Genomic DNA, 26028 nt, shown 5'->3' on the forward strand with positions numbered 1-26028 from the left:
ATAAGAAAAATACGCAATACAAAATAGAGAATACAAAATACAAAAAGATAAAAAAAGAAAAAAACAGTTAAAAACAATTCCGTCTTTTCATAACTTCTTTTACATTTACTTGTTTCCTGGACTTCCTCATACCTCCCTCTTTTGTATTCCAGTTCAGTTTGTTAGGCCAGCAGTTTCTTTCTCTCCTTTTTAATCCCAATCCTTAATCTTAATATATTGTGACATTAGATTTTTACCTATTTAAAACCAATTTTTCCATTCTTTTAACCTTTTTTGTCCTAATCCCTAATCTTAATATATTTATAACTTTGAAACCTGTACAGCTAGAAGCCACTTAACTTCAATCCAACATCACTCTAACATTCATTAATTTTGCAATAAACACCTTTCTGCACACATTTTGCTGTTGCTGGACTGCACTGCAAAATTCAAAGTGCAGCAAAATCCAAAGGAGGATAGCCAAGTTTCAGGTCATACAGTATTTTGGGAAGTGCAGATGAGGTTCATATTAAAATGTGAATCCAACCAAATTCCTGCATCATCTGTAGTTAGGAACGCTAATAAAAAGGTGTAGATAAGCAATAAGATGGTGTTCCGTAAAGTATTACACTATATCTATATCAATTAAATAGCACGGTACTTCTTAGTATTGCCTCTCAGACTGTTGGTTGATGCATTAAGATATATACTTGCTGATTGCATAAAATACAAAATGTTCCTTTAATTCCTCTCATTTTAGCTCCAGAGATGCTCCAAATTATGAAAAATGAAGCCCTTTGGGTATTTTTTAAGGGAAAAAATGTTGAATCTGTTTTATATCAAGACAAGTGAATCATGTTATTCTGACAAGATAGCCTTGAAGGCCTATCCTGTGAAAGGCATTCAAAGAGCGTTAGACAATGTAGGGCTTCTTCCTTGCCTGACTAAATTTCTGGATCTGCACCAGCTGTAGCCAGTTAGTTCACACCTCGCCTTCATTTGCTCCCTGTCAAGCAAGCAACCATTTTTAAATAAATCCAAAATCATGTGTAAGTAAGCCCCTGGGCTCCCAGTCTCTCCACTGAGCATATTTGTCAGTATACCTTAAATTTTAGGTGGTCCAGAAAGGGTCAAAGCAGCAACTTTTGTGGTGCCAAAATGTGCACGCATTTCCTCCCAATTTTTAAGGCTGCCTGCATAAATGTGTTTCCTATCTCCCCCAGTGTTACTTTTACAAAAAGGAAAAGCTCTGTAAGGTTGTCCCTCTTTACCTAATTCAATGGACACCCAATCCACTTCTGGGTTATGATGGTATTAGCTGTTTAAGTTGGCATGAGAGAGTCAGAACTCCTAAACCAGGCTTCCTCAAACTTGGCCCTCCAGATATTTTGAGACTACAATTCCCATCATCCCTGACCACTGGTCCTGCTAGCTAGGGATCATGGGAGTTGTAGGCCAAAAACATCTGGAGGGCCGAGTTTGGCCATACCTGCTATAGAGGGTTGATTTCCTCAACTGAGACTTGATAAAACCATTCACCAGGGTTGGGTTTGTTTGTTTTTTGCTGACGTTGAAGAGTTTTCTTCTCAGTCCATATTGGAGGTTCCTGAATAAAAGGGGGAGAGGGAAGAGGCAGGGGGAGAGACGCAGAAACAGAAGAGTCATCTTCACTGCAGCCACTCTGCCCAGCCATGCAAGAATAAGTTTTGTCCTGCTGCTTAGTTTCCATTTCTGTGGAGAATTTAAAAAAGGGCACTTGCTATCATGGAAAGGACTGCTGCTGTCCCTGTAAGGGGCTAGCTCACACTAGTTTCTTCACACAGTCATGTCTCCAAGCTCTGTGGGGAAAATAAGCCACACACAACCTCCATTGTGTGAACAAAAAAGGCCACTGTACGTCCAACTACAGATGCTGAGGAGATATCAGTTTTACCCCATATGGATTAAAAATTGCCTTAAGATTAAAAAAAACCCCATGCATACTTTTTTAAAAAAAGGAGAGATCCAAATATAGTAGCTTTTAACGTTTCCGTGCCTCAATAATAACACAGCTGCCAGCAATATGTTCTTCTCAAAGGGATTCACCTAACACTGTACATATGTTGTTCCTAATTTAAAAAGTATGGCCATACTTGGTAGTTGGGCCAAGGGCAGGTGTGTAGTTCAAACCTAATTTTGGACATGCCACTATGTATGTTCATTATCTGGTCACCTTGCGCAAGAGAGAAATCACAAGAGGTCTTCTTCCAGATGGTTACTATGAGCTTTGACCAAATAATCTTTTAAATAGTGCTGAAAAGTGCTATGTGTTACTGGAGATTCTGATGACATGAGTCCTGTTAGGATGACCATCATGGTGTAATATCTTTTGATGGATGTGAAGTCCAAGGGACTATGTTTTCTCCAGTATGCATCAGCAGCCACATCCCCTTCTAAAGTTCGTAGAAAATTCTCAACACTGATGGGATAACTTAATACTAAATTGCCAGAAGCATCATCAGCTCAGCTGTAGCACTGATTTGTTGCACCTAATATTTTTTTAAAAGCTTTTTAAACATGCGACATTTAAAGAATTCGAGTTTGCTTCTAGAATATGAACATTTCTGATTAAGATATACTGTTATCGTCCCCAAAGCAGTAGTGTATCATAGCACACAAGTGGAACGCTTGTAGGAGCAACCAGTGTGTGGCACATGGTAGCAAATTGCACTGCCAGTTATCTCAACCATAAATATTTGCCAGAGGAATGACCACAAAACTACCACTAGAATGGTTAAAAGAAAATCTTGCAGAGTTGCAAGAGAATCAGCAACTGTACATGGATATTCACCAATAAAAAAAATCTATGTATATAGAGGAAAAAAATTTAAATCCATCTTCCCATGTCAGACACCCTTCGCAATAAAACATTTACATATACAAATATTTCCTAGTGTTTGAAGTGTTCCAGAAGAGAAATGGTTTGTATAGCAAACTTCCACCCAAAGGCTTGCTAAGTATCGCACAAGTTTGCATTAAACAGCATTTCGATCAGTTATGTGAAAATTAATTATAAGCAGCGTGTGGCTATGGGAACAATCTAGTTCAAAGAATGATTAATCAGCTCCAGTGCAAGAAATGCTAAACAAAAATGATGTATTCCAGACTTCTAGATCCCGAAACCAAAGCCTTGCGCTTCTGCAAGGCTAACAAACTACATACTGTACAGGGAAAACTCAGGAAATTCATGCTAGTACAATAGGGTTCACTGCTCACAATAAGATGTCATAGGCCTCAACTGCGCAGCAAGGAATCTTACCATTTGGATAACAGCTTGACAGCATCATTAAATGTATTAACTGCAGTTCCACTTACTCTAGTTAGCAAATGAAGAAGTCCGTGTATTTTTTTAAAGCTGCCTTTTGTCTAATTTTAAGCATCTCTGCCATCTATATGCTCTCACAGACCACATTACAATTTTCTGCCAGCAATACTTTTTGCTGCATAACCACAGAATCATCGAATTGTGGAGTTGGAAGGGACCACGAGGAGCATGTGGTCCAGCCTCCTGCAAAGCAGAAATGTTTTGCCCAATGTGGCGCTTGAACCCACGACCCCGAGATAAAAGAGTCTACTCTACTGACTGAGTAGAATCCCCACCCAACAGTTAAAGAAGATTCAGCTATCGCAAAAAAAGCTGAAAAACGACAACGTGTTATGCCTGAACAAAACAATCCTGTGCTTACGTGCACAGGTAAAGAAAAAAGGTAAGACCCCTGGACGGTTAAGTCCAGTCAAAGGCGACTATGAGGTGTGGAGCTCATCTCACTTTGTAGGCCGAGGGAGCTGGCGTTTGTCCACAGACAGCTTTCCGGGTCATGTGGCCAGCATGACTAATCCTCTTATGGTACAACAGGACACCGTGACGGAAACCAGAGTGCACAGAAACCCTGTTTACCTTCCTCCCACAGTGATACCTTTTTCCTGACTTGCACTAGTGTGCTTTTGAACAGCTAGGTTGGCAGAAGCTGGGGCAGAGCAACAGGAGCTCACCCCGTTGTGCGGATTTGAACTGCCGACCACAGCAGCAGGAAGCTGGCAAAACTCTACCCTTCTGTACACTAGTCACAATATTGTTTGAATCCAGATTTAGGAAGCTGCCCACCTTAATTTGAAGCGCACTGTAATATGTTTGAGTCAAGTCAAGGGCAGGATTCAAATTCACTTCATGAAAAATGAAACCATTAAAGTGGGGAGTCAAAGCAAACTAACTCCCCTCCTCCCACTTTTGACGGAAATTGATATAATCTCATGCATACTGCCCCTTCAGATTGGATGAAGCCAGCCAAATTGCAGACAAACACCGAGTGAAAGTTGTGTTAGACAGTTTTACATTTTGACATCCCCCCCCCCCCCAAGGAAATGTCAATTACTTTTATTTTATTTGGAGCAAAACTGGTTAACATTTGCAGGCGGTGAACACTGCCAAATTTCAGAATGATAGCCGTGGTGGTTCTGCAGCAAGGGCAAGGAGGTTGGTAAAACAAGAATCAATTTACATCCTTTCGTGTTGGCAACTAAGTAAGACATGAGAGAGGTGCCCCTGGACAAGAGGCTTTTGTGCTAGGTGAAATATACTCAGAGTCGCAAAGTGATTTCCTGCTCTTTATTCAGCTCATAGTGGTGAGGAGGAATGAATAAATGTCCCCTCACAGTATCTGCTTTATATACATTATTTACACAATGGGCTGCACATGATTGGCTAATTCTGGAATTCTACTGTAAGCCAATCAGGTTGTGGATTCACTTCTATCTGGAGCAGGATTGGGTGGTTCCTGCCAACCAATCATACTGCTGCATTGTTCTAGGACCAATCAGACTGCTGCATTCTGAATCCTATTGTTCTAGGACCAATCAGACTGCTGCCTTTTGGATCCTATTGTTCTAGGACCAATCAGACTGCTACAGTTTGGATCCTATTCAACTCAGTACATAACACCCCTCCCCTCTAAGTTCCAGTCCTGCCCGGGAGGTCGCATTCATAGTCCTCAAGGTATGCCGGCGGCCTACGTGTGCGTTGTGGCCTGGGGTGTTCCCTGGTCCGGGCTCCGGGTTCTGGCTCGTGTTCCAAGGATGCTGGCTGTGATGCGGCTGTTTGGTCTGGTGCAACCGGCTCGCTCAGTCGTGGTTCTGGTTCCGGTGTCCTTTCGGCCTCACGGGTCCTCTCTGTATTTACTGATTCTGCCTCTCCTGCTGGCCCCTCCTGCTCTATGGGCCTCACTGCCCCGCTGTTCCCTTGGGACTCCTCTGACCTGTCCTCCTCCTGGTTTTCTCCCGGGAATCGTCGCCGTATCTGGTCGCAGTGGCGGCGCCAGCATTGCCCCCCATCCGTTAGCACCTCGTACGACACGGGGCCAGTGACCCTGGTGATTGTGGCGGGTACCCATGCTGGGCCTGCCCCAAAATTCTTTGCGTACACTGGGTCCTGGGCCTCGAAGGTCCGGGGGTTCCTGCCTTCCCCCACCACTACCTCATCCTGAGCTCTATCGGGGTGAAGGCGGTCCAATCTGATTGCAAGGCGCCGACCCATTAGTAGTTCAGCGGGGCTCCGGCCAGTCGTTGAGCTGGGGGTGCTGTGCTGTGCTAGAAGGAATGTGGCAAGGCGGTACTCCCAGTCCCCTTGCGTCATGCGGCGAAGGGTGTCCTTGGTGGTCCGCACCATGCGTTCTGCTTGGCCATTGGTGGCAGGGTGGAACGGCGCCGAACGGATGTGGCGGATGGCGTTCTGCGCTGTGAAGGTTTGGAATTCTCCTGACGTAAATGCAGTCCCGTTGTCTGAGACGAGAGTGTCAGGGAGCCCGTGGGTTGCAAACAGCCTGCGTAGTACCCGGATGGCTGCGGACGTGGAAGTGGACGGTACCAGTGCGACTTCCAGCCATTTGGTGTAGGAGTCCACCACTATGAAGAATGTTTTCCCCTGAAAGGGGCCAGCGAAATCCACATGCAGGCGTGACCATGGTGCTCGGGCGGACTCCCAGGACTGGACTGGGGCCCTTGGGGGATCTGGGCGGGATTCTTGGCAGGCCTGGCAGTGTTTGACCCAGGCCTCTATCTCTCCATCGATCCCGGGCCACCACACATAACTCCTGGCAAGGGCCTTCATTCTTACTACCCCTGGATGTGTCTCGTGTAGGGCTGTGAGGACCCTTTTGCAGAGGGGCTGGGGAACAACGACTCTGCTTCCCCATAACAGGCACCCCTTGTGGGCCGACAGTTCATGTTTGCGGGTTGTGTAGCCGGCGAATTCTGGCCCGGGGCTGCTGCTGGGCCATCCCCTCCACACCCAGTCCAGGACCCGGGAGATGACCCTATCTTTCTTGGAATGGTGTGCAACTTCTTGTGCCTGAATGGGGCGGTCGGGAAGCAGCTCCAGGCTCATAACCTCTTGTGCAGGTGCTGGGTCAGGGCCTGTTTCCGGTAGTGGTAGCCTGCTGAGGGCGTCCGCATGGCCCATCGCCTTCCCAGGTCGGTGAATCAGTGCATACTGGTAGCTGGCAAGGAAAATTGACCACCTGAGGACGCGAGGAGACAGCACTTGGGGGGTCTGCTTTTCGGGGGCAAACAAGCCAAGCAACGGCTTGTGGTCAGTCACCACGGTGAAGGGCCGCCCGTACAAGAAATCATGGAATTTTTTTACTCCCTTTACGATTGCCAGACCCTCCTTGTCGATTTGCGAGTAGTTCCGCTCGGTTGTGTTGAGTGTCTGGGAAAAGTACGCCACCGGTACCTCTCTTCCATCCGGGAGTTGGTGCCCCAGGACAGCTCCAATGCCATAGGGTGAGGCGTCGCATGCTAGCACCACCGGCAGCCTCTCGTCGAAGTGTGCCAAGACCGAGTTTGAGACAAGCAAGTCCTTGACTGCCTGGAATGCGGCCTCCTGGCGCTGGCCCCACACCCAAGGGGCCCGCTTGTCCAGGAGTCTGTGTAGGGGCTCCGCTACCGCCGCCTTGTGGGGAAGGAAGGAATGGTAAAAGTTCAATAGTCCCAAGAAGGCCTGAAGTTCAGTCTTGCTCTTGGGCGCTGGGGCATCACAAATGGCCCGTACCTTGTCCCCAGTCGGGTGGACCCCTTCTGCGTCCACCATAAATCCCAGAAAGTCCACCTGAGGCACTCCTAGTAGACATTTTTCCCGCTTCACCTTGAGACCCGCCGTCTGGAAACGGTGCAGAACGGTGCGGAGGCGGTCCTCAAACTCCTCTGGTGTGGGGCCGGCAATCAACACATCATCGAAGAAGGGGGTGACGCCAGGAATCCCTTTAAGGAGAGAGTCCATTATATTCTGGAATATGCCTGGTGCCACGCTGACACCGAATTGCAGCCGCTTTACCCTGAACGCTCCTCTGTGCGTCACAATCGTCTGTGCCTCTGCTGTGGCCTCATCTACTGGCAGCTGTTGATATGCTTGGGCCAAGTCCAGCTTGCCAAAAATTTTCGACCCAGCCAGGGTGGCAAGGACATGGCTGACCACTGGCACTGGGTATGCGTGGGCCGTGAGGGCCTTGTTTATGGTACATTTGTAGTCTGCGCAGATGCGGACCGAACCATTAGGCTTGACGGGTGTGACGATTGGGGTTTCCCAGGGAGCATTAGGCACCGGCTCCAGCACTCCTTGCTCTACGAGTCGGTCCAATTCCTCGTCTATACGGGGTTTCAAGGCGAACGGGACCCGGCGGGCCTTGAGCCTGACCGGTCGTACTGCGGGGTCAAGCTGTAGCGCAATGGGGGGGCCCGTATACTGTCCCAATTTCCCATCGAAAACCCCTGGAAATTCCTTGCATATGGCGTCCACGTCCACTTGTAAGCTAGTGTGGTTCACCCCGGTGACAGCTAGCCCCAGTGGTCCAAACCATGCCAATCCCAGTAAGCTAATGTAGGGGCCCTTGACCACAAGCAAGTCCAGTTGCCGCGTCCGCCCTCGGTATTGCACCCTGAAGGTCCCCACCCCCATTGTGGGGACCTTACGTTTCTGGAAGTCCCGGAGGGTGAATGGGGCCGGCCTGAGTTTGGGACCCCCAGTGGGACACAGTTTCCTTAAGGTCCTTGCCGAGATTATGGATAGAGTTGAACCCGTGTCAAGCTCCATGCGGCATGGGGCCCCCTCTATCTGTACCTCTACATAAATTTTCTCTACGTTGGGGTGGGGCAACTGGTATACCTGGAAGTCCGTGAGCTCCGTCGAGTTGCCTTGGTGCGTTGGGCCCCGGGACCTGGGGCTCTTGGATTGGTCATCTGATGCCTGGTGTCGGGTGGGCCGAGCCCGACACACCCGGGCGATGTGTCCCGATTTTCTGCACTGCCTGCACTCTGCGTTGCGGAAACGGCAGGTCCTCCTCTCGTGACTCTCCCCGCAGCTTGCGCAGTTCCCTCCTTCTCGTCGAGGCAGCTGTGGTCTGTGCGCTGCTTGAGTGCGCTGCTGTACTCGGTGCACCTCCTCCCTGTCGGATCCTGAGTCGTCGGTGAGGTCTTCATGGTGGACCCTCGGTTGGGATGGCAGGCTCGGCCGTGCCTCTTGGGTCGACCTCTCGGCAGCTTCTGTTGCCAGGGCCTCCTCCAGAGCGACCTGGAACGTTAGGTCCTTCTTAGCGTAGAGGCGCCGTTGCAGCTTCTCATCCTTCAGGCCACCGACGAGGCGGTCACGAAGCATGTTCTCCAGCTCTGAGAAGTTGCAGAACCGGGCGGCTTGGCGGAGAGAGGTCACAAACCCAGTTATGGTTTCCCCAGGGGCTTGCCGCTTTGCGTAGAAGGCATTTCGACGAGCCACCACTGAGGGCTGCGGCGAAAAGTGCCCCTTCAGCTGTTCCATTATTGTTTTGTATGGAACAGTAGCGACGTCTTCAGGCGCAAGGAGAGCCCGGGCGATTTCAAACGTCTCCTCTCCGCAGACGCTGAAGAATATCGCCCTCTTCTTGGCGTCTTCTTCGTCGGTGACCCCTTTGGCTTCTAGGAGGAAGGTGAAACGGGAGGCGTACGCTTCCCAGTCTCCAGATGCTGGGTTGAATGGCGAGAAGCTGCTGTTGGCTGCCATTCTGAGTTCCTTGTGCCCCGGAGCTGAAGCCTGGATACACGGTGCGAGGCAGCGGTGCGGCAGTTGGCGGTGCTGCGGTGCTGTGTGTGGCAGTCAGCTCAGCGGGATCCCACCTTCGTCGCCAGTGAAATATACTCAGAGTCGCAAAGTGATTTCCTGCTCTTTATTCAGCTCATAGTGGTGAGGAGGAATGAATAAATGTCCCCTCACAGTATCTGCTTTATATACATTATTTACACAATGGGCTGCACATGATTGGCTAATTCTGGAATTCTACTGTAAGCCAATCAGGTTGTGGATTCACTTCTATCTGGAGCAGGATTGGGTGGTTCCTGCCAACCAATCATACTGCTGCATTGTTCTAGGACCAATCAGACTGCTGCATTCTGAATCCTATTGTTCTAGGACCAATCAGACTGCTGCCTTTTGGATCCTATTGTTCTAGGACCAATCAGACTGCTACAGTTTGGATCCTATTCAACTCAGTACATAACACTAGGAGTCTTTAATGTGGATTTGGGTGGAGGAGTCATAGGGATTTTCCTCCCTCTCCACGGTTTTGGCTTGGGGGAACTGGAGTGGGCACCAATTCAAGCAGTGTCCTAGATAGCACAGTGCACAGAGCAGCAAAGTGCTTTGAGAACAGAGGATGAGGCTGGCTTCGTGTTATGTATCACTTCGGGTATCTGGTGCAGCTGGTGGCATGTAGGGACGTCAGGGCAGGGGATTGGCACTCTGCCCATCCATTCTGTGCCTCAATGCCTCCCATTAACCCCACCCCTTCCTCCTCAAATCACAACCAAATTACCCTCTTGGTTACTCCCAATGTCCTGAATCCCTGGGGCCTACCTGTCAGCAAGGCAGTATGTCAAGTCCCAAGTTCCACTGACAGGAAACACAGTTCGGGGTAAGTCCAAAGGTCAGGAAACACAGTTCAGAATCAAACCCAGAGCACAGTCCCGTAGAGGTCCAGGAACATCCAAGCCAAGGTCCATCAACATGACCAGTTGAGCAGACACAGCACTTCATCTCTGCTTCCCCTTTGTACTTTGCCTGCTGACTGCAGCATCTGGGCTTGACGAGGCAGGTGACCCTCACCTGTGCTGAGCCTGCTCCAGCTGAAGAATCACACACTTCCTCCCAGAGCTAGCGAGCCCCACCTGGCCTGAGCTGGGGGCCCTTGCCTGCCTCAGCCTCCTAGAGCGCCACTCCTGCTGCTCCTTACGCCTCAGAGCAGGCATAGGCAAACTCGGCCCTCCAGAAGTTTTGGGACTACAATTCCCATCATCCCTGACCACTGGTCCTGTTAGCTAGGGATCATGGGAGTTGTAGTCCCAAAACTTCTGGAGGGCCGAGTTTGCCTATGCCTGCCTCAGAGCCTCAGTGTTTGTGGAGACCCCTCTGGCTCTGGTGATGGTTCCTGCTGCCGTGGTTCATGTGCACTGACCTCCATGCCCTCGCCATCCCCCATCACCCTGCGAGTACTTCCTTCCCCATCTGCTGCTTGCCCCAGTGTGTCCCAGTCCTGTCTACACTCCTTGCTGGGATCCTCTTCCCTCTTCCTGTCATCCTGCCAGTTCGTGACACTCACGGCCATGTGCCAAGACACAGGTGCAACTGAATGAGCCCTGGAGGTGTGTAAATGGAGAACTTGCCCAAAGCTTCTGTTTTTATTCACAGGGAAGGAGCACAATAAAATAAAAAAGACCTTTCCCTGTGCTTTGATTCCTGATGAAGAGTTAATGGGCTAGCCCTTCAGCCTTCAGTCAGCTCCAAAAATAAAAAAAATAAGTGGACTGTAAGATTTCTGAACTGGTAAAATCCCTGTCTTTCAAGTACACAACTAGATTTTTATATCACCCTGCTTTCAAGAACTTCAGAGGAGTTTCCCCCTTTCATCCTCCTAGCAACCTTGTGAGGGACATGTGGCTGAGGGTGTGTGACTAGCCCATGTTCAGCAAGCTTTCACAGAAATAGTCCAACAGGCTACATATTAATTAAATCCTTTTACATGGTTTTGTATCTATTGTGGTATTTTATGCATTTGTGACTTGCAGTTAACTTTTATTGATAATAGTTTAGTAATTATTTATTGTAATTCTTAAGAGTGAATTTTAGTTTATTATTCGCTGATGGTTTGAGAGTTCATTTTATTGTGTTCTAGATTGTACAGTGGTACTTCGGGTTACAGGTGCTTCAGGTTATAGACGCTTCAGGTTACAGACTCCGCTAACCTAGAAATAGTACCTCAGGTTAAGAACTTTGCTTCAGGATGATAACAGAAATCGTGCGGCGGCGGCGCGGCAGAAGGCCCCATTAGCTAAAGTGGTGCTTCAGGTTAAGAACAGTTTCAGGTTAAGAATGGACCTCTGGAACAAATTAAGTACTTAACCCAAGGTACCACTGTACTAGATTTTATTATATACTAGATTATTGAACATTACTTTAATTGATCTAAGTCGTTCCATTTTAAAGTTATATTCTATTATGACTTTGTTTTGGATTATAATGTGTGTGCATGTTGTTGCGGTAAACCGCCTTGTGTTTTGTAAGATAGGAAGGCGGTATACAAATTAAAAGTGAAATGAAATGAAATATTATAGCCTACTGTTTCTCTCCTTACTCTAATTATTTGCTCAGCTATTGCAGTGGGAAGAAAGATGACTTAATAGCTACTGCACCACTCAAGCTCTTGCATCCCTGCTGTTTCTCTTCAGGTAAGCAGGCCGGTATTAAGGTGTGCCTGCATCCATCACTCATGTCCATCGGGACAGGTAATGACACACATAGCTCTTCCAAGTCTCAGGGCTGTGTCCTACTTAGAAAAGATTTCCACTGGTATGCAAAACAGTAAACCCTCTTTATGCCACAGAGAGGGCAGGTGCAAAAAGTACTTCTTATCAATAGAAAGAGTGGACTGCGCAGGTGTCAAATGCCTCTACATTAATGCCTAATATTTACCCAATTTTGACCCTGGATTTATGTGCACTGCAAATAAGAGTCTGCAGAAAGTGCATTATTATTACAGTATTACCGACTTTGATCTCTCTCCCTCTCTTTCTCATACACACATACATAGGTACCCCTGCCTAGTTTTTCTCTTGACTTCTACAGTTTATTTACACCTATTTTCAAGAGGGAAGAAATAGTGCACCATTTCCCAGCATACCCTTGTGTTCGGATCTTTACAAAATATCCTGCAACCACATTCGGCCTTCTCAGAATAACCTAACAGTTGCCAACCTAGCATTTAGCTTCTGTCGAAAACACACACATTCCCCTCCTTTAAAACCAGGACTGTAAATTAAAGCTGCTAAAAATACATGTTTACTTTTTGTAGTTTATAATTCACAATGGCTTCCTCCCCACCCCCACCCCCCGCTTTTCAGGGTGGGGTTGGTAAATTGGTGAGTGGATGGTTACCACAGATAAGCATACTCCAAGTCTGTAAGGAAGTGCCTTGACCAAGAATAATCATGAGGTCGCGGTGATAATTAAAAAGGGGAATTGGCATGACTGTTTTGGTGGAGAAGGCCTTAAGTAGTGCAGGTGGCTGCTGGGTGTCTAAAAACTACTCTAAAAATTAGATGGTATGGATGAGCCATGAAGGATTCCAGAGATTTCCTTAAAAACTAAGAGTGTGCACTAAATGTAGTTCTACATGAGTTTCCAGGTCCCCCCCCCCCCCGAGTTATTAAAATCACACACACATATCCTTTTTAAAAAAATGAAATTTGCTTTTGTCCTTCACCTTGAGAAGGTAGAATTATATTATTCTTACCAGAAGGTTCTTCAAGGCCTTCTAGATCAATACAGTGGTACCTCGGGTTACATACACTTCAGGTTACAGACTCCGCTAACCCAGAAATAGTATCTTGGGTTAAGAACTTTGCTTCAGGATGAGAACAGAAATCGTGCTCCAGCGGTGCAGCAGCAGCGGGAGGCCCCATAACTAAAGTGGTGCTTCAGGTTAAGAACAGTTTCAGGTTAAGAACGGACCTCCAGAACGAATTAAGTACTTAACCTGAGGTGTCACTGTACATGGAACCACTAAAGGTACGTCCAACAGCTTCTCATGGGATTTCAGTGTTCAGATTTAGTATAACTGAACTCCGCAATTCGAAGTCCATGTAGAACCCACATCGTCCTTGATGTTCTATATGGCAGACTTGGAATCAAAGGGTCAGCAGTGTTTGTTGGCTACCTCCAGTTTGGGGTCCAGAAAATGACACCTGATGCAATTTCATTTCTGAAGCTAAAATATATTTGGGCCTAGTTAGAACCTGGAAGGGAAGCCCTCTTAGTTCCTTCCATACATTACAGCCAACCTCTACCAGGGAAAAGCATGATGCATACACACATACGGTACATACATACATACATACATACATACATACAAACATACATACACAGAGATTAAAAAAAAGGTAAAGGTAAATGACCCCTGGACGGTTAAGTCCAGTCAAAGGCTTTCAGGCCGAGGGAGCCGGTTCTTGTCCACATTCAAGGTCATGTGGCCAGCATGACTATACCACTTCTGGTGCAACAGGGCACCGTGACGAGTGCCAGAGCGCACAGAAACACCATTTACCTTCCTGCCACTGCGGTACCTATTTATCTACTTGTACTGGTGTGCTTTCGAACTGCTACGCTGGCAGGAGCTGGGACAGAGCAACGGGAGCTCACCCCGTTGGGAGAATTCGAACGGCCGACCTTCTGATCAGCAAGCCCAAGAGGCTCTGTGGTTTATACCACAGCGCCACCCGCGTCACAGGGATCACAGGGATAACCAGAAGCTCATATGTGGATTTGCCTCTAGACCATACAAGAGGCTCTGGTTTCTAGGACAAGAATGGGATGTTTTAAACTTAGATTAATGGGATTTGATCTCCTAGCCCATAATAAATAAGTTTCAAGTGATGTCAAGTTAACGTCACTAATCTTGAGGTAGCAGAAAGGCATCAATCACAGCCAGATATTTTCCAAAAGTCAGTATGGCTTATGAGGTGGAACTCAGTAGTGGGGCTATTATGTTATCTGTACTCAGTGACTTTCCAGCCTCGTGGTGAAAATTTTAGCTCTGTTAACCATATGTCTCTTCCCTACCTAGAGAGTATCCTCACAGCCCCAATCACTCAGGACATCAGTGAAGAAACACTCGCCCGATAACAGGAAGCAGCAGTAATCGTTTGGGAGTGAAAAGCTACACATAAAACAATACAGGGCACAAATAAGCTAAGAAACATGTCTTTGGGAGATGGCTAGGAGCTCTTGTTTTCAACTAAGATAACAGAGAATACAGTGGTGCCTCGCAAGACGAAATTAATCCGTTCCGCGAGTCTCTTCGTCTAGCGGTTTTTTCGTCTTGCGAAGCAACCCTATTAGCGGCTTAGAAAAAGGGGGGGGGAGCGAAAAAAATCTCAAGACTCGCAAGACATTTTCGTCTTGCGAAGCAAGCCCATAGGGAAATTCGTCCTGCGAAGCGCATCGAAAAAGGGAAAACCCTTTCGTCTAGCGGGTTTTTCGTCTTCCGAGGCATTCGTCTTGCGGGGCACCACTGTAGCTAGCCTCCTTTGCTATAGTTCAATCTCTTTTCTGCATCATTGTGCCCTGAAAACAAATGATCCAAAACCTCATGAAGTTGTGGCTTCAACGCAGGGTACATTTAGATGCAAAATTAAAACCAAGAGTTTTCTCCAACGGGACAAATTGTTTCCTCCTGTTTCAAAAACAATGACATGTATATATCAATGAACTGCATGCTTTATCTTCTCTTCCCTTGTACTTCAAGAAGCCGTTTTCCTTTTGAAAAAGCACCCGTTCATTCAAATATTTATTCTGCACCTTATTAAACACACACACACACACACACACACACACACACACTTACGAAACTGTTCCAGGGATTTAAGTCATTCCACAACCAAAGGGCAACTACTGAGAAGGCTTTCATATTATAGCCCCCTATCGTATCTCTCTCAGAGTTCAGGTAAGTATGGTCTCTGGTATGATCTGAAGGTACATGAAGTTACTACCTTGGTAAAGTGTAGCAGGTGTGGGTCTGGATGCACACACCCCTTGGGATCCATGGTAAAAGGAAGGATATAAATGCAAGAAAACAAACGAACAAATAAAATATGGGGCGATGGAAACCTTCGGATATCAAGGACCCAAACTGTGAAAGACTTTTAAGGTCAAAACCAGGCCTTTTTTCAGTTCTGGCACCTCTCAGGTAGGCACCATTGCCGTTATAAGAGAACGAGGGAGGGGTTCGTGGTGAGTTCTGGCACCTCTTTTTCTAGAAAAACTGCAGTGAATAGGACTGTAACTTTGAATTACTCCTGGAAACAGACCAAGAAGCTGCAGAGGTGATAAAGTATTATTACAATGTGTTCATATTGCCTTGCCCAAGTTACTAATCTAGAAACCACATTTTGTACCAACTGAAGTTTCTGGATCATATACACACAGTCCCGCATACGATGAATTGCAGTAGTCTGTAACAGAATTACTCCTAGGACAGGTCCTCTTTAAATCTGACTGAATATCCAGAGCTTTGTTCCAGACAATGTTCAGAATCTTTAGCGGATTATTCAAGGAAAACCTGGCAGCCTTGAGCTAATCGTCTACGCAAGATGATCTCAATGCAAGGAACTCAAGTGTGGATTAGTATGCCTTGTAAGAAATTCCTTGAGGCAGCACATTTACAGAGAGAAGCCATTAAGTTTCTATTATCTGGCTGGAGTCACTCTTGCAATAAGATTTATAGCAGCTTCATGCCATGGATAGGAAATAGAGATAAAAGTTCTGTATCAATCCTGAAACACTAGTAATAGTCTATTTGGCAGGCAGGATTAAAGAGGATAGGGGCCCCCAGTTGCCGTAAGAGACTTGGGCTTCTGCTTTAAATTCCGTTTTCCCAGACACTGAACAAATCAAAAGCATATGATCATATGAGCATTCTTCAGCTTCAAGCTCCCTTCTTCCCAAGCAGAGGGTGAAGCAATGTGATAATGAGCTGACTTCTCTTCTTCCAATCAAAATATTTCAATCACTGTCTTTCTTTCCATTTTTTTTGGGGGGGGGGGGTTTGCTAGACTAGAGAGACAGAACTCCATAATTTTATAGAAAATCCGAAACTTGCCTTTGGAAACTCTATTACTATGCATCTAAGCAAATCCTTTTGTAAAAGGGTATTTGCAACCAATTGGTGGACAACGGACTGTCATTGCTTTGCAGAATGTTAGCAATCCCATAATCCCAATCTTAGTATATACAGTGGTACTTCAGGTTAAGTACTTAATTTGTTCCGGAGGTCTGTTCTTAACCTGAAACTGTTCTTAACCTGAAGCACCACTTTAGCTAATGGGGCCTCCTGCTGCCGCCGCGCCACCAGAGCACTATTTCTGTTCTCATCCTGAAGCAAAGTTCTTAACCCGAGGTACTATTTCTGGGTTAGCGGAGTCTGTAACCTGAAGCATATGTAACCCGAGGTACCACTGTATTTTGAAAGAAGTTCTAGCCCTAATGGTGGAACATGAACACACTGAAATATATTCTTTCAGCTACAAATTTAGTGGAGGGGCCACAGAATACACTCCATTTCTATGAAAATAGAGATGTTCTGTTCAACAACATTATTACTATTTATACCCCACCCATCGGACTGGGTTGCCCCAGTCACTCTGGGCAGCTTCCAAAATACATAAAAACATAATGAAACTGTGCAGGGCTGCCTTCAGGTGTCTTCTAAGGGTTGTACAGTTATCTACTTGGCTCGAGGGTCGCATAACTCCTTACCCTCCAGCATTTCTCCAGTGAAAATAGGGAGGTCCTAAGAAAAAGCAGGACATTCTGGGATCAAATCAGAAACTGGGACAGACTCTGTAAATCTGGGACTGTCCCTGGAAAATAGGAACACTTAAAGGGTTTGCATAGTTGGATGGCAGAACATGTTACATATACAAAAGCTCCCTGAAATCATCAGTTAGCACAAGATGGGCAAAATACTGGCCCAGCTTATAACATTGGCCATGTTGGCTGGTGTTGATGAGAGCAGAAGCCCAGCAACAACTGGAGAGATCACAGGTCCCTCATCCCTGCTCAAGAAGCATGAAACATAATTTACTCAGTAGAGACCAAAATCTCTCCCCATGGACACATTTTCCTTATCTCGTCTGCTCTTCCAGTGTTTCATAAGCACCTCTCTCACACTCTTCTTGAGAAGTTATGTTTGTTCAACACTTACCATGTACTCTTGAGGCCCGCACAGTCAAGTTTAGAAATGGTTTAAAAATATTTCAGATCAAGAGGGCAGGCCCATTTTGTTGAAGTCAATGTTATGGCTGCCGTACAAAACTAACAATGGAAACAATGTGTATGTCCTCTACCATGAGAAGATGGGTCGTATTAGAAGAAGGATAGCAAGAATGCACATTCCATTGAAGTCGAAAACAAAATTCCCATTCCTTAGGAACCCCTCCTCACTGGATGCAAACGAACCAGAAAATAAGTCGCCCCATTTTCTCTTCCAATGTGAAATAGCTTTCTCACAGGCCCCTCTGTAGGCCTAACAGAGCCTTAAGGAAAGCGAAGTTTCCTGGATACATGCATTCGTACAGTCAAACCTTGGTTCCTGAACGGCTCCGTTTTGGAATGTTTTTGCTTTCAAACGCTGAAAACCCAGAAGTAAATGCTCTGGTTTTTGAACGTTTTTTGGAAGCCAAACATCCTATGCGGCTTCTGCTGAGTGCAGGAAATTCCTGCAACCAATCAGAAGCCGTGCCTTGGTTGTTGAACATTTCGGAAGCCGAGTGGGCTTCTGGAACACATTGCGTTCAACAACCAAGGTTTGACTGTATTTCATATACGCAAACTAAACAAATTATGTCCAGGAAGGGAATCACCACCTGTTTTCCATCAAGTGTTGAAACTTAAAATTATTTTAATTTGGAAGAAATATAATAGTTAATAAGCAATTTTCCCAACATCAGGGTCTTTTCCAGGGAGTCTTCTCTTCTCATGAGGTGGCCAAAGTATTGGAACCTCAGCTTCAGGATCTGTCCTTCCAGTGAGCACTCAGGGCTGATTTCCTTAAGAATGGAGAGGTTTGATGTTCTTGCCATCCATGGGACTCTCAAGAGTCTCCTCCAGCACCATAATTCAAAAGCATCAATTCTTCGGGGATCAGCCTTCTTTATGGTCCAGCTCTCATGGCGTGCTCTGGTCCATGGGGTCACGAACAGTCGGACGCGACTAAATGACTAAACAACAACAAGCAATTTTCATTGAACAACCCTAACAGAACCCAACGCTAGGCTAAATGCTAATTTCCATCTATTCAGGCCTAGTTTAAGAGCCTTTTGAATGTTTAAGAAGTACTTTGGTGTCTTAAAAGAACTACAGGATACATCTTTCACAAAACCAAGAACAAAATACAGTGAGTGCTATGGATCTAACATGAAGGATCCACTTGATCTCAGAGAGAGAAAATGGCTGTACTTTTTTGGTTGGAAAAAGGAGGCGATGGAAATCATGTAAGTGCTAAGATAATAGTATCTCAATTTTGTTTTCCTTCTACGTCTCTCACAACTGTATCAAGATTGCCATCCGCTGCTGTAAAAACTATGAATGTCCCTAACTGATTTCTGTTGCTGTGGGAGTCAACAAAAAGGTAAAAGAAGGGGCCCTTTACCTTTACCTATCAGTCAATAATTGCATCTTTCATGAAAGATATAGGTACGGATGCCCATTTGAATTCTGTAAGGTGATGGTAAAAAGGCCAACTAAAAGGTACTTTTCAAAGCACAGAACATGCCAGCCACTGTTAATACAAAATAATGAAAAGAAACTCTCCTTGTGTTGCTTTGTTCACGCAGTAGGTGTTTCATTTCATTATGATAACAGAGCAGGCAGAGGATATAAAGTAAATTCCATGTCTTGACTTAGCATTAAAATCTTTTTACCGACTTTAGCCATTTGGAAGCAACAAAAGAACACAACAGAGAGCTGAATAACCTAGCTTTTTTTTTTTAAAAAAAAAAGTCTTACATTAGGTGACAGAAGCAAGCAACCTCCTCCTGCAGTAAAATACCCTTCTTATTTGATCAAAATTAATTAGAAGTTCCTTATCTTTTCCTAGTTAAATCCCCAAGTCGTAAAGGACAGTTTGAACACATAGGTCTCCCATTTCTGGAAGACGTTCAGCCTTGGACCTTAAATATTTAGAAACTCTCACATAAATTGTGAGGCAGGTCGCCTCCTTGATGATTGAATACCCAGGTGATTGAATAGCCTCCCTCGCGGCACTTCCTTTGTGGTCTTTTTGGCACCACGTAAAGATCATTTTGTTTGCCCTTGTATAATCAAACCAGGGCTTTAAACAAACCCTAGGGTCTTGCTGCTTTTATTGCACTTGTTTCATTCTCCCCTGGGCCAGAAGGAAAAGTTCCCCCTGCATTTTAATTGTTTCTGATCATTGCATTCTGTGTTCTTATAACTGTATTTTGTTTCCTTTTGTTCTGCAAAAGGGAACAGGTGAAACGAGTCTGGCTGACCCGCTGTTACTTTGGGACTCATTTGAGACGTTTTCCTGTCCGCTCCTGGGGAACACAATCTGGAAGGAGGATAAAATGGCAGAGATTTATTAACTTTAGTTGAGCCTTGTGGCAAGACTTAGGAAATCCTTGTGACTACTGTATCTGAAGCCTGCATATTTACACCACACCACTGTTATGCGGGCGACGCTGTAGGGATGCGGGTGGCGCTGTGGGTTAAACCACAGAGTCTAGGACTTGCCGATCAGAAGGTCGGCGGTTCGAATCCCCGTGACGGGGTGAGCTCCCGTTGCTCGGTCCCTGCTCCTGCCAACCTAGCAGTTTGAAAGCACGCCAGTGCAAGTAGATAAATAGGTACCGCTCCAGCGGGAAGGTAAACGGTGTTTCCGTGCACTGCTCTGGTTCGCCAGAAGCAGCTTAGTCATGCTGGCCACATGACCTGGAAGCTGTACGCCGGCTCCCTCGGCCAATAAAGCGAGATGAGCGCTGCAACCCCAGAGTTGACCACGATTGGACTTAATGGTCAGGGGTCCCTTTACCTTTACCTTTACTGTTCTGCCTGGCTTATTTAAGTTTGGGTTGTTGCGCCTTTTCTGCAAAACAAAACTTTTAAGGACCAAAAATGGAGGGAAGAGCTGAAACCTTGTTGGTCCGTTGTATCACCTGACATCTGCTGAATTATTACACTGCAGTACCCTTTCCTGACCACTGCAGGTGGAAGTGCAGCAGAGAGCAGCGCAACAGCTCCCTCTGCTGGTTAGCTGCATAGGGGGAGTTTTCCTTCCAATACAAACAGCAATTTGAAATGAGCAATTTTTGATTTTTGACAGAAGAGCAGAAGAATCGAACTCCCCTTCCTTGCCTGCTAAAATCATAATAATTATCAGCTCCCTCCCCACCAGCTGTTTGCATTTAAAAAGAAAAACATGCAAAATAAACACAAATACACATTTAACAACCTATCTAGCTTGGCCTCAATTTTCTAGCAATTTACAAGGGCCCCTATTGGTCTGTTATTTATTCATTTCTAGCATGTAGTTCTTGGAGCAGCTTAGATAAGAGCAATAAAAACAATTAGCAAAATCAGCTCGTGACATTTGTTTCATTCTATGATGTTTATAGGGCTGTAAACCTAAAACCGTGGTGCCATTTTCAGTGTTAACAGCTGCATCTTGCACTGCATCAACACAGAATCTTATGTGATGCCACTGAAGATGGCAGAGGTACAATATGAGCTACTGACCAAAATGACAAGTGAAGAAATGTCTCAACTGGCCAAGTGAATTTCTCATGTAAATGTGATGAATCAGTCCTGGGCAAGGCATTGACTAGAAAGATGCTCATACAAGACAACGGGGTCAACCATCATCATAGCGTCTGGCTTTCCTTTAAAGAAGTTATGTGACTACTCTGCGGTCTTGTGAAGGGCAACGTGGGAGTATAAAAAGTAATGTTGGATTTCTGTATGAAACTGTATCAGCAGAAATACCATTACCTACAAAGTAGGCCTGGTGACTGTGAGTGGCCGCCAAGACCATATAACACCGGTCCTGAAAGACCTACATTGGCTCCCAGTACGTTTCTGAGCACAATTCAAAGTGTTGGCGCTGACCTTTAAAGCCCTAAACGGCTTCGGCCCAGTATACCTGAAGGAGCATCTCCACCCCCATCGTTCTGCCTGGACACTGAGGTCCAGCGCAGAGGGCCTTTTGGTGTTTCCCAAGAAGCGAAGTTACAGGGAACCAGGCAGAGGGGCTTCTCGGTAGTGGCACCCTCCCTGTGGAACTCCTCCCATCAGATGTCAAGGAAATAAACAACTGCCTGACTTTTAGAAGACATCTGAAGGCAGCCCTATTTAGGGAAGTTTTTAAATGTCTGATGTTTTATTCTTTTTTTGGGTTCTGTTGGGAGCTGCCCAGAGTAGCTGGGGAAACCCAGCCAGATAGGCGGGGTATGTATGGAAGAAGAAGAAGAAGAAGAAGAAGAAGAAGAAGAAGAAGAAGAAGAAGAAGAAGATGTCCAACAGCCGGATGAGAGGAGCTAAATGATATTTGCATCTGTATTAAGCCCAATGGAAATCTTGATGTGAAGTGTCCATAAATGATCTGGAGTCAGGGGTGCACAGCGAAATGGCCACTATTTGCAGGTGCCACTAAAGCACAACTATGAATAGCGTTTCATGTGCTTTCTCTCCTTGGCAGTCCAGCTGTGTTGAACTAGGTGTGTGTCTTCAAAGTGTTAGGGGGCAGGAATCCCAACCTTCCTCTGGGGTGAGTGGAGGACTGGTGAGTGGCAAAGACGAGGCGAGGACAGACATGGAGCAGAGGCGCTGAGCCACAAACGTCATATACAGTGATCAGCATCAGGGTGGAAGGCTGTTTTGGTTTAGGGAAGGAGTGATGTGAGAAGGGAGCGGGGGAGTGAAGGATAGCAGATATGAAAAATAAAGCAAGGAAAATGTTCAAATTTTTATTATAAATTAAATGTAAAACCAAAGTCAGTGCTGACTTTTCATAGTCAATAAACCAAGAAAACTTAGCGAACCCAATATAATTATCAGGTGTTGAGTCCTTTAAAAACCATTTCAGTAAAAAAGAAGAAGTAATGAACAAGTATACTCTACATTCACATTTCTACTAGCTGCCTGTTTTCTTAGTTGTAAGTGATTTGCAAAGGGTTTTATTTTATTTTTTTTTTGCAAAAAACAAAACAATCCAAAGGATTTTTTGAAACTGGCTTCGTTTACTAAGCCATGATTTACTATGGATTGTTTGAACGCCTGTTGCTGGTTTACCCATCGTGGCTTTGTTTTGCAAAAACTATGGTCTGGTGCTGTGCCCAAGTCTTGCTTTACCATGGTTTGCTTGCCGCCCCCCCCCCCCCCGGAGATACTTGCTGAAGCGAGAAACTTCAACCGAACATGGTTAAGTAGGATGTTTTCAGAAACTTCACATAATTCTGGATACTCTGGTTCTGGTTTTCTGATCTTTGAAGGCTGTGTTCCAACTCTTTCAAGGACATTTGACGATGTTTCTCTCTCTGAGGGGGGAAAACCAAAGAAACTGTATCAGTAAACTCAAGTGAGGCCTACAACAAAATGGTGGAACGCTCATCCTGTCTACTATCTCAGAGAATAGGCATCCTCTCTGCTAGAAGTCTCCAATTCTTTCTCCTTCCCATCTGGTTTCTGCCTCACTGTGCTCCTCCCCGTAGTTAGTATTTCATGCTTAGTTCTCATTGGACTGTTTTTGGACTCCCTTAAATATTTTTTCACTACAAACGTCAGGGCTTTGCTGGGGCTTCTGAAATTTCTGCCTTGTGCTCAAATGGCGCCATTTTACTTACATAAGCATTGGCACTCGCACCTGAGTATCAGAAAGAGACGGAATGATGGACACCTATTAAGACGGATTATTTTTATGTTTATTATTTATCAGTTCAAAACAGATACTTGAAAAATGCACCTGGTGTTCCAAAAATCTTAACGTATTTTCTCTCTAGCAAGAGACTCAACTTATTTTCACCAGGGAGCCCAAATAACCTTGATCTCTAACCAACCTTCCACTTGAAAACATGGCTATAGAGCCCCATCAAGAGCTAATCCTAAAGGTTCAACCTAACTTTTCATGAAAAGGCAACAGTGGCATCATCATCCACTACAATCCCAGAAGTCATGTTTTTCTTTTAAGCAAAAAACAAAAAAAAAGACTCCACCTGTAACCAATTTAAATTATGTTTTTGGTACCATAGGTACTTGTTAAAACAAAATGATTGATAGTACTTTTATTGGATCCATTCATAATTCACCAGCCCCATAAAATCTACACGGGATTCTTAGGATTTGCTTTTATGTTTACTAGAACATAATCTTTAAAAATACATGTGGTTAGAATAAATGTCAAAACTGTCCCAGAATTTGTAAGGGCTGCACATTATTTTTATGTGTAGTAATCACTTCTGGTTAAAAGCGATCAAACAAATTACTTTCTTGGGACTTGGGTTTCTTATTTTATATTATTGTGATACCCTCTAACAATCATACACGTTTAAGCAGTTCTGGGCCTTGTTAGTAACTATTTACAATTCAACCCTACTTCCAGCAAATTACTTCAACAATCTGTTCTGTATTTCCCTTTTCATAATGTATTCCCAATATAAATATATATGTGTACACGTTGTGTGTCTGCATGGATGTGAGATGAATTAAGAATATGTTCTGTGTTAACTCAACGGCACTCTACTTATGCATGAATATTATTGCTTTCATATTTATTCTGTCAGCCTAAGTAAAATTTGAAGTGGAAAATGCTTAAAACATAATATACCAGTCTTGAAATGTGGAAGGAAAGGGAGTTCTGCTGGAGAAAGAAGTATCCTGCAGCCTACGATTTTTATGTACCATGTGTCCCAGTGGGATGCTTGGAAGCAGTTAACAAAACTAAAATTAAAGGTCAGTGGATGGGGGAAGCTACTGATCCCTTCAATAGCTGGGGGGAAAGAAATTATATATACTCCAAACACACACCACACCACACACACACACACACACACACACACACGTGTGTCCTTAGTGGTAGAGAACAGGCTTTGCATGCAGAAGACAATACTGAGGTACATGGACTAACAATTTGACTTGGTACAAAGGCAGCTTCCTATGTTCGTAAAGGCTAACAGATGTTACTGCAGCGTAAGATTCTGTTTACTTCGTGAAGCTGATGCCACAAAGCAAATCTGATGGTTTTTAGGGTGCCAAAGGCCCTGTGTCTGTGATTGTGGTTAACAGGCTCATATGGCTTCCCTGCTGGAATCTCCCAAACCATCGGCTAGATGCACGGCAGTAGAAAAAAGACAAGCGAAATGTACAAATATTGTTAAGTAGTTTTCTTTCCGCTGCTCTTAAATGAGCTGTCCCAAGCAGATAATTCCTCATGGGTTTGCGCATACTCATACATACAGAGAATTTCTCTAGCAACAGATTTGCAAGCAGCGCCTTCTGCTACTGCCGAAAAAAACGGGCAAAACCAAAACCTATTGAGGGTGCAAACTTAGCCTCAGTGGCAGAGCCACAGTCGTATTTGCAGCCCTCCAGAGCATACCAACTAGGGTAGAAGGTGCAGGGGCAACCTGGAGCTGGTGCGTCATGTGACAGCAGTGCATCATGTGACAGAGTTGGGCCAGCTTGGAACCTGGGCTGTTTTAGCCCCACCCTGGCACTGCCCGTATGGCAAGTGGAAGGGGAACTGCCACCACCAGCAGAGGCACACATCTAATTCAATCCTTCCACCAAGCATGAAGGGAAATAGACCATTTCTTTACCAGATATATGATGCCGTATTTTAGGATACAGTTGCCCCTTCAAGTTGGTATACAATTTTTCACAAAAATGCAGTAACAATAAAACGTAATAAAAGAACCATACGCCACATTATACCCACTTAAAACTGAACAACAGCAGGCAAATGTACAATAATCTTAAAATAACAAAAGTAACATTAAAGCAAAAAGAGAGAGAGCTAGACTAGATGACCTGGCTCCACACAGAACAAAATTCTTGAGGGAATGGGAGTCTACTCACAGCATCCAGTCTTCTAGACAAGTGCCTCTGCTCTTCTTTTTTCCGTCTTAATTGATTCTCTAGGTCCAATATTTTCATCTGAAAGGCTTGCTCCTTAGATGTGATTTTTTCCACCTCCTCTTTTAACTGTGACAACAAAGAGTCAAACCTATATACTGTCCATCGAAATGTAATAATCAAAACCCTTACCTTTCAAGTTGCAATACCAAATGTTAACAGCAGTGAGGTTTTCATTTAAGATGAAATGTGTTTCATGAGAAAATGATAAAAGGAAGACTGACAGGGAAAGATCGCGTTTACCAATCAACAGAGTACTGATAAAAATCGCAGGATAATGATCTTATTTTTTAATCAAGAGGAACACTACTAGTTTAAGTATTACATGAACATTAACAAATTATCTCGCCTTTATTGAATACCACATTTGTGCGACTGGCTTTATGCTTTTTCCTCATTCAAATCTAAATTATCTATGCCCTGGTAACTTTCAGGTTGGATTACTGTGTGGTGCAGCTCCCCTTAAAGCCAGGCTAGAAACTGGAACCATTTCAGAACAAAGATACTGTACTGGATTTTTAACATGGACTGAGTGGCAAGATCACATCAGGCCAGCTCTGAAACCTTCAATAGCTCCCAGTCCATTTTGGGGTTCAATTCAAAATGTTGGTGTTGACCTTTAAAGGCCTTTGTACGTGGGACTTTGGTACCTGTTGGATCAGCCTCCCCCAATCTGGAGTTTTCTAGATGTTTTGAACTATCTTCCTTGATAATTAATCACGCTGGCTAGGGTTGGTGTGCTATATAGGAGTCTTCTCAGTCAGTGAGCTCTGCATCTGAGAGCGGCTGGGGAAACT

The 26028-nt window shown here is 45.0% G+C and overlaps 2 protein-coding genes across 7 annotated transcripts in view; both read right to left on the reverse strand.

The window, feature by feature from the left end:
• The window catches only part of COL24A1 (collagen type XXIV alpha 1 chain), a 331774-nt gene that overhangs the window by 213305 nt on the left and 92441 nt on the right, over nt 1-26028 (reverse strand). The gene's annotated exons all lie outside the window — the stretch shown is intronic.
• Nucleotides 22055-26028, reverse strand: part of ODF2L (outer dense fiber of sperm tails 2 like) — a 39879-nt gene continuing 35905 nt past the window's right edge. For all 6 annotated transcript variants that reach the window (XM_081008631.1, XM_081008630.1, XM_081008626.1 and 3 more), the window contains 2 exons: nt 25175-25300; nt 22055-22638 (listed from right to left, as the gene is read on the reverse strand). In XM_081008631.1, the coding sequence (XP_080864757.1) occupies nt 22510-22638; nt 25175-25300 (255 nt within the window). In that variant the 3' untranslated portion in view covers nt 22055-22509. The remainder of the gene's footprint in view (nt 22639-25174; nt 25301-26028) is intronic.

This window comes from Podarcis pityusensis (assembly GCF_964106645.2).
Source record: "Podarcis pityusensis genome assembly, chromosome: 6".
Lineage (NCBI taxonomy): Eukaryota > Metazoa > Chordata > Lepidosauria > Squamata > Lacertidae > Podarcis > Podarcis pityusensis.